The sequence below is a fragment of the Engraulis encrasicolus genome, chromosome 19 (assembly GCF_034702125.1).
Source record: "Engraulis encrasicolus isolate BLACKSEA-1 chromosome 19, IST_EnEncr_1.0, whole genome shotgun sequence".
Taxonomy (NCBI): domain Eukaryota; kingdom Metazoa; phylum Chordata; class Actinopteri; order Clupeiformes; family Engraulidae; genus Engraulis; species Engraulis encrasicolus.
In genome coordinates, this window is record NC_085875.1 from 51,648,676 (window position 1) to 51,661,175 (window position 12,500).

Genomic DNA, 12,500 nt, shown 5'->3' on the forward strand with positions numbered 1-12,500 from the left:
ATGCAACATGATCTCCAAAAATTCCGTGCTCCTGGACACGGATGTTAAGGACACAAAATCCGTGTCCAGGAGCACGGATTTTGCCAAAATTCCGTGCTCCTGGACACGGAATTGTTTTACGTGCTCCTGGACACGGAATTGTTTGAAGTGCTTTCTATAGGCTATTTCCACAGTCTTGTGTTTTCTCAGGATTTTTCTCATTTCTAATATTTTGTCTAAAAAAAAAATACATTTCTTACTGACAGGTTAGGGTTAGGGATTGCTTTGGTCTGGGCACTGCTAGTTTTCTTTCATTCATTATATGAGTTTGATAGCCCAGCAACCAACTGGAAAAGGTATTTCTCAAAAATATGTCTTTAATGACAGGTTAAGGTTAGGGAATGTTTTGGTCAGGGCACAACTTAAATTGCTATAGCATTATTTTGTTTAGGATTAGCATTTGGTATGTATTTTCTAATGATAGAGTTAACTCAGTGTTGTGGTAATAGCCTATAGAAAACACTTCCGTGTGCCCATCACGGAAAACAATTCCGTGTCCAGGAGCACGGAAAGCAATTCCGTGTCCAGGAGCACGGAATTTTGGCAAAATCCGTGCTCCTGGACACGGATTTCGTGTCCTTAACATCCGTGTCCAGGAGCACGGAATTTTTGGAGATCAGGCTGTTCCATGCCACACTCTGCTAGTTGGCCTCCGTTACAGTAGCATGAATTCTGGAAATAAACTAGTTCAAATATTGCACAGTGCACCTTTAATGTGAGCATGTGAGTGGGCGTGTGTGTGTGCGCAGTCCCTCCAATTGTGTGTGGTGTAGTGTGTTAATGTGTGTATATTAATGTATGTGTGCATGTGTGTGTGTGTGTGTGTGTGTGTGTGTGTGGTTCTTCCAATTGTGCACGGTGTACTGTGTATATTAATGTGTGTGTCTGTGTGTGTCTGTGTGTGTGTGTGTGTGTGTGTGTGGTTCTTCCAATTGTGCACGGTGTACTGTGTATATTAATGTGTGTGTCTGTGTGTGTGTGTGTGTGTGTGTGTAGTTCCTCCAATTGTGGGCGGTGTAGTGTGTGTCCACCTGGGTCAGAAGCTCTGATGATGGGGGCTCGAGAATGCACCATGTGTCGCCCAGGTAACCAACTGCCAATCAAAGCATATGCACTGACACCTAGGTAACTAAACACAACACACACTATCACCCAGGTCTTTCAATGTGGTGATTGTAGGTTCGAATCCCACCCTTACCTCTCCCTACATTGGCATCTCTTATATCCATGGCTGAAGTGCCCTTGAGCAAGGTATCCAACCCCACACTGCTCCAAGTACCGTTAGCGATACCCTGACAAATCATAACTATAAGTTGCTTTGGATAAAAACGTCAGCTGTAATGTAATGTAAAGTAATGTAGCTAACATCCAATCACACCAGAGCAATGGATGCAACTCTGAATGACATGAACACTGAACCATGACAATGCACTATGGTTTCAAATTAACATGTACACTGCTTATTAATGTGTGTGTGTGTGTGTGTGTGTGTGTGTGTGTGTGTGTGTGTGTGTGTGTGTGTGTGTGTGTGTGTGTGTGTGTGTGTGTGTGTGTGTGTGTGTGTGTGTGTGTGTAGCGCGTGTGTGTAGCGCGTGTGTGTGTGTAGCATGCGCGCGCCCGCGCCTGTGTGTGTGTGTGTGTGTGTGTGTGTGTGTGTGTGTGTGACTAACCGCACATTACATTACATTTGCCAGACACTTTTATCCAAAGTGACTTATAATCGAGGACACAATTATAGCAAACAACACTTGCAGATACAAAGAACACAGGAAATATACAGAACAATAAGTGCAAATGCCAAGTGGGATTAGCTCTTTTTGTAAGTACATTAGCACAGGGTTAAGTAGACACACACACACACACACACACACACACACACACACACACACACACACACACACACACACACACACACACACACACTTGGCCCAGCATGCCTTAGACCAGCGGTACTCAACTAGAAACTGAAAAGGTCCACTCGACAAATTTCAATGTCTCCAGGGTGCGAAAAAGTCGCAGTGTATTTCAAACTCAAATGACACAAAGTCATGGGTGAGCGGTTAGGGCTTCAGACTTGCATCCCAGAGGTTGCCGGTTTGACTCCCGACCCGCCAGGTTGGTGGGGGGAGTAATCAACCAGTGCTCTCCCCCATCCTCCTCCATGACTGAGGTACCCTGAGCATGGTACCGTCCCACCGCACTGCTCCCCATGGGGCGCCACTGAGGGCTGCCCCCTTGCACGGGTGAGGCATAAATGCAATTTTGTTGTGTGCAGTGTGCAGTTTTCACTTGTGTGCTGTGGAGTGCTGTGTCACAATGACAATGGGAGTTGGAGTTTCCCAATGGGCTTTCTTTTTCAAAGTAGGTCTCGTGAAATATTGGACCGAATATTAGATGACATTGAATATAAGGCAAACACACCTCCCTGCCTTTATTTATGTCAAAATGCTTCAAATTGTTTCCCCACATTTAAATAGAACACATTTCATAAAATCCTTCTTCGTCAGGTGTGCGTAACCATGCCACCTGCAGCAAGACCTTGGGTAGAACGCTCCCGAGATACTGACTTCCCTTGTCTTTAGTAGAAGTGTGTGTTGAATTATAGGGATGCATGAGTGTATATTAGTGTGTGTGTGTACGTGTGTGTGTGTGTGTGTGTGGGTGTGGGTGTGTGTGTGTGTGTGTGTGTGTGTGTGTGTGGGTATGTACTTGTAGGCATAATTGCATGTTAATGTGTGTGTGTATAAAGGGATGCATAATTAGTGTGTGTGTGTATGTGTGTCTGTGTGTCTGTTTGTGTACGTGTGGGTGTGTGTGTGGGTGTGTACTTGTAGGGATGCATAAGCCGGCGTTCCAGTTGATTTGTCAGATCTGCAGCAGTGGCTTCTACCAGATCAGATGGGGACAAGCGGCGTGTGATGTGTGTCCAGAGAACCACTACTGTCCCGTACGTACACACACACACACATACGCACACACACATGCACACAGACATAAGCGGCCTGCTATTACTGCCCTGTAGTTAACACACACACACACTAGCAATAGGCTTGGGAATCGAGAACCGGTTCCTGTTGAGAACCGGTTCCATGCGTTTTAATTCCATCGAATCTGTTGGCAGTTCACCTAACGGTACTCTTATTGATTCCAGTAAGCATGTACTCTAGCCTACCTACGTTTGCAACTTCCCCAGGTTATGCACACTTGGTGGATTCCAGCAAGCACTATTCATTTGGTACATCAAACAAAAGCAGCCACTCGTTTGATGCGCTAAAAGTTTGGCTGTAAAAAAAGCTCAGCATGACATCCCTCTCTCGTCCATGCGTCAGTATTTATCTGTATTTGCGGTTTGCTTTCATAACTCGACAGAGGAAGTCTTTATCTGTTTGCAGTTCGGGTAATAGACTATTGGGCTTATTAAAAAGTGGTGGAAAACTTAGTTATAACTCATCATGGATGCTCATCAGGAACATATCCTAAAAGTCCCAGAATGCAAAAGGTATTTCAATAAAACACTCCTCCTCACGCAACTTTTTTGGTCTAACTGGCGCTGTCCACAGGTGAAACTCAAAAGAATCCGTCCTTACTTGCCTGTGTCTCCCCAAATATCCCCCATTCATATGTAGATAGCATACTGTATGCATATTTCCTGCAATTAATATAGTCTGTTTTGCAGTGCCACGTGGAGTTTCCCCAGCGTGTGCGATCACTGTGCTTATAGGCACGACTTAAATCACACGTGAGCTCAACAGCTGAACCAAGAAAGACAATATCTGTCTGCAGTTTGGGTAATATAAGGCCTATTAACAGTGGTATGGGGGAAAGCCAAGTAATAACCCATCATAAGCAAGTAATGACCCTCGTAAACATCTCCTAAAAGACGCTGAATGCAGGCTAATTGAAATAGTTCTCCTCCCGCAACTTTATTTTTGTCGACATCTGCGCTGCCCACAGAGGAAACTCAGCGCAAAAAGAATCCATCCTTGCTTGCCTGTGTATCCCCAAATATCCACCAGTAGGCCTAGGCTACAGAGGGAGATTGGAATAGTGTCAGAGCGGAGAGTGACAGACAGAAAGAGGGGCGTTTCTTACAGATGCACGCTGTGTTCAGGAAGTGCCTGTCTGTTCATTTAAAGTGACTATTTTTTGTTTCTTGTATTAACAACACTACAGTATAATAGTTTGGATTTCTAATGTTTCATTTTCAGTTAAATTGTTTGAATTTCTGCAATTTTGCATTTCTGCAATAATTCTTGTCACATTATAATGAATATAGAAAATGTGTATAGTATAATAGTATATAATAGTTTAGTATAGTATAGTATAAGATATAGTAATAGTATAGTATAAGATATAATGGCAAATACATTTCTAATTTGAAGGATAGAGGCAAACATTAAAGGTTACATGCAAAGTTTGATTATGGTTGGTCTATGAAAACTTGTTTATATAGATAATTAATATATATCCACACACACGGACACACACACATACAAACACATGCTTGACACCATCTAATGTAAAATTGTTTATCGTGGTGTCTTCAGATAAGAGTCAAGCAAACTAAGGATATGGGTTACTGGAACCATGTCCTATGATCTAATGGCACCAATAATTATTAATCCATTCTCCTGATGTGAACCCCATCCTGTGTTTATTATTCCTGCTTATTTATTTATTATACTAATATAATGCATTATTATTCCACTCTCCGGATGTGAACCATATCCTGTGTATATAATATAATAAAATATAATATAATATAATGTAATGTAATGTAATGTAATATAATATAATATAATATAATATAATATAATATAATATAATGTAATGTAATGTAATGTAATGTAATGTAATGTAATGTAATGTAATACAATGTAATGTAATACAATGTAATGTAAATATAATATAAGTTGAATAATCTTTAATGTGTATGTTTCCAGTCTCCTGATGTGAACCCCATCCTGTGTCCTCTGGATGCCTTCTGTCCTGAGGGCAGCACGGCTCCTGGATACTGTATGGAGACATTCTTCCGCAAGGTGTGTGTGTGTGTTTGTGTGTGTGTGTGTGTGTGTGTGTGTGTGTGTGTGTGTGTGTGTGTGTGTGTGTGTGTGTGTGTGTGTGTGTGTGTGTGTGTGTGCGCGCGTGCGTGCACCTGTGTGTGTGTGTGTGTGTGTGTGTGTGTGCGTGCGTGCGCCTGTGTGTCTGTTGACGTGTGTGTGTGTGGCTGCATAACTACAGTATATCACGAAAGTGAATACACCCCTCACAGTTTTGCAGATTTTTGAGTATATCTTTTCATAGGAAAGCATTACAGAAATTTCACTTTGACACAACGATTAGTGGCCTTTTAACAACATATTTAACCGCTTAAATTTCTTGTTCACTCAGAAAAAAACAAAATACAGCCATTAATGTTTGAACATGTACTCACAAAAGTGAATACACCCCAGATTAAAATCTGGTAGAGAAGGGGCTGTGTTGGCTCGAATCGTCTCGAAATGAAACGAAATGAAAAGGGATGAAAGGGGAGGTCATCAGTGTGCGTTTCAACCTTTCTTTGCATTGAACTTTTACATTTTGAGTCTGCATCTGGCTTAAATAGATTGGTGTGAGATTTGAATGCAATCCTATGGAGAATATCATGATCTGCTTCAGTAGTCACAGTGCATGATGACATGCATGTTTCTTTTAGGTGTATTTCAGATTACCAATGTTGACAGCATTCATGCATCCATAAACCATGTCAGTCCCACTACCATGCTTGGCTATTGAGAGGATACACCTTTTTTGTAAAACTCACTTGTTTACCACCACACATGCTTGACACCATCTAAAGCAAATTTGTTTATCTTGGTCTCAAGAGAGATGAAAAGACCAAGGATATGGATCACTGGAACCATGTTGTGTGATCTGAAGAGACCAAGATAAACAAATATACTTTAGATGGTGTCAAGCATGTGTGGTGGTAAACAAGTGAGTTTTACAAAAAAAAGTGTATCCTATCAAAAGCCAAGCATGGTAGTGGGACTGACATGGTTTGGGGATGCATGAATGCTGTCAACATTAGTAATCTGAAATACACCTAAAAGAAACATGCATGTCAACATGCACTGTGACTACTGAAGCAGATCCTGTTATTCTCCATAGGATTGCATTCAAATCTCACACCAATCTATTTAAGCCAGATGCAGACTCAAAATGTAAAAGTTCAATGCAAAGAAAGGTTGAAACGCACACTGATGACCTCCCTTTTCATCCCTTTTCATTTCCTTTCATTACAAAGCGATTTGAGCAAACACAGCCCCTTCTCTACCGGATTTTCATCTGGGGTGTACTCACTTTTGTGAGTACATGTTCAAACATTCATGGCTGTATTTTGTTTTTTTCTGAGTGAACAAGAAATTTAAGCGGTTAAATATGTTGTTAAAAGGTCACTAATCATTGTGTCCAAGTGAAATTTCTGCAATGCTTTCCTATGAAAAGATATACTCACAAATCTGCAAAACTGTGAGGGGTGTATTCACTTTCGTGATATACTGTACGTATACATGGAGCGTGTGTGTGTGCGTGTGCGTGCGTGTGTGTGTGTGTGTGTGTGTGTGTGTGTGTGTGTGTGTGTGGCTGCATAACTATGTGTGTGTGTGTGTGTGTGTGTGTGTGTGTGTGTGTGTGTGTGTGTGTGTGTGTGTGTGTGTGTGTGTGTGTGTGGCTGCATAACTATGTGTACCTGATTGATGGTGTGTGTGTGTGTGTGTGTGTGTGTGTGTGTGTGTGTGTGTGTGTGTGTGTGTGTTGCAGGTTGGGGACACCTGTGAGTTGGCGCCTGTCACCATCGCTCTGCTCGTGATTGGAGGAGGAGGTATGCTGGGTGTGTGTGTATGTGTGTGTGTGTGTGTTTACCAGTTAAACCACAATTGTGTGTGACTACAACATGACATTTTACCTTTGCTGTGAGGACATTTGTGGTTGTGAAGACAGTTAGGTCCTCAGTTGCTTTGTTATTGGTGAAGAAGCTAAACCTGTAAAAACATTTTCTTACTGACAGGTTAGGGTTAGGGATTGTTTTAATCGGGGCACGACTTTAGCATTCACTAGTGTTTTTGTAATGGGAGTCAATGGAATGTCCTCACAACGATACCAATACAAACGTGTGTGTGTGTGTAGTTTGTAGTGTGTAGTGGCGTTGCTGTTCGTGGTTCTCCTGATGTTACATTACTTGCATAGGAGGCGTGTTGTGGATGTATACCAGTGTGTGTGTGTATACTAATGTGTGTGTACCTTTTCAAAAATATTTGGATCTTGTACCCTTTTGCTTGTCTCTTGGATCCAAATAAAAGTAATCGTGTGTGTGTGTGTGTGTGTGTGTGTGTGTGTGTGTGTGTGTGTGTGTGTGTGTGTGTGTGTGTGTGTGTGTGTGTGTGTGTGTGTGTGTGTGTGTGTGTGTGTGTGTGTGTAGTGGCGTTGCTGTTCGTGGTTCTCCTGGTGTTGCGTCGGAGGCGTGACGTTGACGGGGAGCTCTCTCTGTCCCGCGCCCCTCTACTCCGTAAGGACCGCCCCCCCGGACGCTTCTACGGACTACCCTGCGATGCAGAGCCTGTCTATGCGGGGTGGTGACATAAACCCACATACACTCCAACACCTGTGACACAGGATGATGGCACACATAAACACACGCAGGACTGTATATCCAGTAGGTGACTGCTAAACACACACACACACACACACACACACACACACACACACACACACACACACACACACACACACACACACACTGACACAAGCTCTAACAGGCTCAGCTGCAAACAGCTCTTGTGATCAATTTTAATTATCTGTCTTTTACACAAATATATAACAGAGCGTTCCACCTCTGAGACACACACACACACACACACACACACACACACACACACACACACACACACACACACACACACACACACACACACACACACACCATTGGCCAAAATGAAAGTGCCCTTTAACCCTTTAACCACTGTTTGCCAGATATGCCAACACCAAGCCTAGTATTTGGCCCAAATTGCCATTGAATGCTATTGAGCTAATATGCCACTGTGCCCACCCACAGGCCTGCTGTTATGATTGGCTAAACCTGGTGTATCAGATGGATGTGATTGGATGATGGTCCGTGTGGGGTCATGTGATTAGGTCATGTTATTAGGCTCGTTCGTGACGAAGCAGTGCTGCTTTTGCTAAGCAGCGAGCATGCGCACTTTGCCAGTTTGATGCATTGTGGTTAGAAAATTCTACCCAGAATGCATCAAACTGGCAAAGTGCGCATGCCCACTGCCTAGCAAAAGCAGTACTGCTTCGTCACGAACGAGCCTATTATTAGGTCATGTTATTTGGCTGTGTGAGATGTTTCCTGAATGTGTTGGTGTACGTACGATATGTTTTTTACTGAAGAGTTTGGTACTGTCCCTCTGCCCAAACCCCTTTTATTACCGTTATTATTTAAAGCCTTGAAAGCTTCTCTCAAAGCCTTCTCTTTCTATTACCAGAACTTTAACACTATTTGATAGAGATTTGATAAGGTTTGTTTTCTTTAATGTAACATAATTTTAAAGAAGAACATATTGTTAAATGCACATGTGTGTTGGAGATTGTGTAGTTCTTCCAGAGGACGCTGGGAGAAATATGAAAATAAAATTAATAAATAAATAAATAAAATAATGATGTTACCATGTGCCCGTCTGTGTGCTTGTCATTTGTAATCTTGTCACTTGTGTCACTTGTTATTTGTATGTTCCACACATTTGGGCTGTCATAGGTAAGCAGTTAGGGCGTCAGACTTGTTGCCCAAAGGTTGCCGGTTCGACTGCCAGGTTGGTGGGGGGAGTAATTAACCAGTGCTCTCCCCCATCCTCCTCCATGACTGAGGTACCCTGGGCATGGTACCGTCCCACCGTGTGCTGTGGAGTGCTGTGTCACAATGACAATGGGAGTTGGAGTTTCCCAGTTGGGCTTTCACTTCACTTTCACTTCATATCCACCTTTGCAGGAGGGCAGGGGAGGGGAACCGTTCAGGCAGGTTGTCAGCGAAACGCGAGGGAGGCCACAAGCACAGACCGAGGACAGAAGTCCGCACATTGGAATCCACCCAGTTCCCCACCCCTGCTGTAGAGTCACCCAACATGTGATTGGGCACTGCTGGTGATGACATGTGGAAGTGAAAGCCCACCTGGGAAACTCCTATTGTCATTGTGATACAGCACTCCACAGGGCACACTGCTCACTGCGCAGCGAAATGGCTTTTATGCCTAACCCTTGCAAGGGGGCAGCCCCAAACGACACCCTTGTGGCGGGGTGGTAGGCTACCATGCTCAGGGTACCTCAGTCATGGAGGAAGATGTGGGGGTTGGACCAGCAATCTTTGGGATACAGGTCTGACCCCCTTATCGTGACTGTTGATGAGAATGTTCACTGTTGAAGGCCTACTGATCATTAGGGTTTTTTCAAATTGCCTTAAGTCAGGATACCTAGACTGGGCAGAATTAAGTTACAGGTAGCCCAGTGTGTGTTCAATAAACAGAGCAACAGCAACACACAAAGGCCTAGGCCTAATAGCAAATCATAACCATGTGCTTGATTATCACTATTATTTATATTTATATTATTTATTATTTATTTAATTTAAGAGTGTAATTTTCAAATAGCCTGTTTTACATTCCACCTTTAACACACAAGGTAGGCCTGTCCTGTCCTGTCATGCATGGTTAGGAAGAATCTGATTTGAAATGTACGTGGGTCGGGCGTGAGAGAGACCAAGTATGTTCAACTGCAGTGTGCAGGGCGGGGGGCAGGTCTGGATCACATCTCCCTCCTCCCCCCTGAGCACATCTTCCTCCTCCCCCCTGAGCACATCGAGTGCCTCCCCCTTGTCGCGGCAGCGCTAAGCTTCTACATTGGATGCTACCCAGAGGGTGCATCCCAATATGTGACCTTGCCTCCTCCACTTGCCTCCTCCACTTGCTTCTCGTCATGATGACATCACTGACAGCAGCATTATATTTCAATATCTTGCAAAAGTTCAATTGTAAAGTCTTTTTCTCATTTGCAATTGGGATGGTGAATGAAAAACAGTCCCTCAAAAGTTGTTGTGGCGAGGCTGACAGCTGGGAAACTTTATAGTTTTCTCCACGGAGGAGGGGCCAGGAGGCGGGACGAGGAGACAAGCACAAGTGGAGGAGGCAAGGACACATATTGGGATGCACCCAGAGAGACAGAAAGAATTCGAAAGTGGCAAATGCGTTTGAGTAGCACGAAAGTCTGTTTGTCCATACGGTGCACCGTAGAAGTGTGCCTTTCCTGACATTCAAGATGGCGGCCTCCCTGACGAGATGTGTTTCGGGTACGTAATCTCATGTAGAAAGGACAAATTAAACTGCTTAACACACTCGTTATCCAAATACATCCTGGAGTAATGCGTAGCAATACATGATCAACCCCAGTGTTTAATATGTACATCGTGGAGTCCACAACGTGCTCTACAGCTATATTTCTAACTAACCGTGCCCACCTCAGGCTAGCGTGATTTCATGACAGTTGACAGTTTGCCGTTCATCACTTGATTTTTCCGATTATTTAATTACTGTACCGGTTTACAGACAATTAGGAGACTAAATATAGATACCTCTATGTTTTGTCACGCGCAGACATATTTCTTTATTTACATCAACACAGTAAATGTGCAGAGGAATAGACAAGTGGTGTTCACAACACAGGTTGACATGTTCTGAACTCAGGTGCCGTTTCCACGTAGCAGGATATTTTTATATGTGGATATTTTTTTCTCCTGCTTGTATTGGTTTTGCATTGGTTTTGGCCTTCCGTTTCCACGTAGCAGATATTTAAAAATCCAGGTGCAGGAGAAAAAAATAGCAGGAGAAAAAAATATCCTGTTTAGGGGTCTGAAACGCATTTGTTACAATGGAGGATTTTTTTTATCCACACGTTGCGTTTCCACCTAGCAGGAGAAAAAAATACCCTGCTAAAAAAATATCCTGCTACGTGGAAACAGCACCATAGTGATAATAAACATACACTTCATGTACAAACACAGCTGATGTAAGGAGAATAGTTCGCTACGTGCTAAATGGCTCACGAATTAAAATAATTGAGAGTTAACAGCTAGTTCTAGTTGAGTTCATTTTAGCAGTGCACGAATAGGCTACTGAACAGCCTCAATAGGACTCCTTCCGCTCCAATCCACATACGCACTCGCACACTTTTAGTCATTCTTTTGAGTTGAACTGCTTGTATGAAAGACGTTAGGAGATACACTGGTGGGTTTTGTTCTGTGAGCATGAATTATACTGCTTTTGTCCCATGATGACCACTCAAGGGCAAAAGCAGCAGACCTGCAGTACCCCGGGCTTCCTAAGGGGGCACCAAAGCACCACTTTATTTCTGTCCTCAGTGGAAATAACTTTGTTGATGTTTGATGAAAACAGTTTTGTATCGGTGTGGGTGGGTGGGTGTATCTGATGTGGCTGCTAGTGTCCCTAGTCCAATGAGATGCCCACATGTGTGTATTAATGGGTGTGTGCTAATGTGTGTGTGTGTAGGTTTGGCGCGGCCGCTAGCGTCCTTAGTGAGATGCCCGCGAGTGGTGTCCATGGGGATGGCCACTCAGCAGATGCGTACCATGGCAACAATCTTGCCCCGCCTCCAGACCCCGCCCACATGGGCTGCAACGCCCGCTTCAACATCCCTGCTGCAACGGTAACACACACACACACACACACACACACACACACACACACACACACACACACACACACACATTGTATGTACTTTATTTGATTCCACATTACAAGTTAATATCGATAGGAACCAAATGTGATGAATAATCCAACAGCTATTTAATTTGACCAATTAACATCTTGCTATGGGAGCATCATTAAGGGTACAGGAAACATCTTCTCTTCCAGATGAACATGCTCCCTATCACAGCTGATATTGAGCAGTATTTAGCTAGCTGTCTGGCCCTTCTTTTACTTAGTCCACTGATGTTAAGTCCACTGACCACCAGCCTATGCACATGGCCTAGACTGCCAAATACAAGAGTAATGAGTACACATTTATAGCCACAGCTTTCAATGGCAGATGTTAGAGGATGGTATTCACACACACACACACACACACACACACACACACACACACACACACACACACACACACCCCTCGACTTCCCGTCAGGGTGCTGCATCTCTGTCGTGCACTATTCCTCGATGAATGTTATCCCTTACATACTATGCCTGTCCATGTTTTAGGAGCAACAGCTAATAACCTGACTTTCAATTAATCACTTGGCTGCAGAATTCACTCATATGACAGCTACAACCCCCCAAAATAAGGTTTTCTGTGTTGATGTTGATGTGTATATTATTGATGTGCGTTTTTTTATGTGTAACTGTGTTCCTCTGTCTCCCCCA

The 12,500-nt window shown here is 43.4% G+C and overlaps 2 protein-coding genes across 2 annotated transcripts in view; both read left to right on the top strand.

Moving 5' to 3' along the window:
• The window catches only part of si:dkey-21a6.5 (multiple epidermal growth factor-like domains protein 9), a 23,713-nt gene extending 15,420 nt beyond the window's left edge, over positions 1 to 8,293 (top strand). Inside the window, exons 6-10 of the mRNA XM_063184669.1 lie at positions 1,036 to 1,124; positions 2,874 to 2,986; positions 4,983 to 5,078; positions 6,841 to 6,901; positions 7,499 to 8,293. Coding sequence (XP_063040739.1) covers positions 1,036 to 1,124; positions 2,874 to 2,986; positions 4,983 to 5,078; positions 6,841 to 6,901; positions 7,499 to 7,656 — 517 coding nt within the window. The 3' untranslated portion in view covers positions 7,657 to 8,293. The remainder of the gene's footprint in view (positions 1 to 1,035; positions 1,125 to 2,873; positions 2,987 to 4,982; positions 5,079 to 6,840; positions 6,902 to 7,498) is intronic.
• Positions 8,294 to 10,306: 2,013 nt separating this feature from the next.
• mrpl35 (mitochondrial ribosomal protein L35) overlaps positions 10,307 to 12,500 on the top strand; it is a 3,488-nt gene continuing 1,294 nt past the window's right edge. The window contains exons 1-2 of the mRNA XM_063184672.1: positions 10,307 to 10,414; positions 11,631 to 11,787. Of these exons, the coding sequence (XP_063040742.1) occupies positions 10,384 to 10,414; positions 11,631 to 11,787 (188 nt within the window). The 5' untranslated portion in view covers positions 10,307 to 10,383. The remainder of the gene's footprint in view (positions 10,415 to 11,630; positions 11,788 to 12,500) is intronic.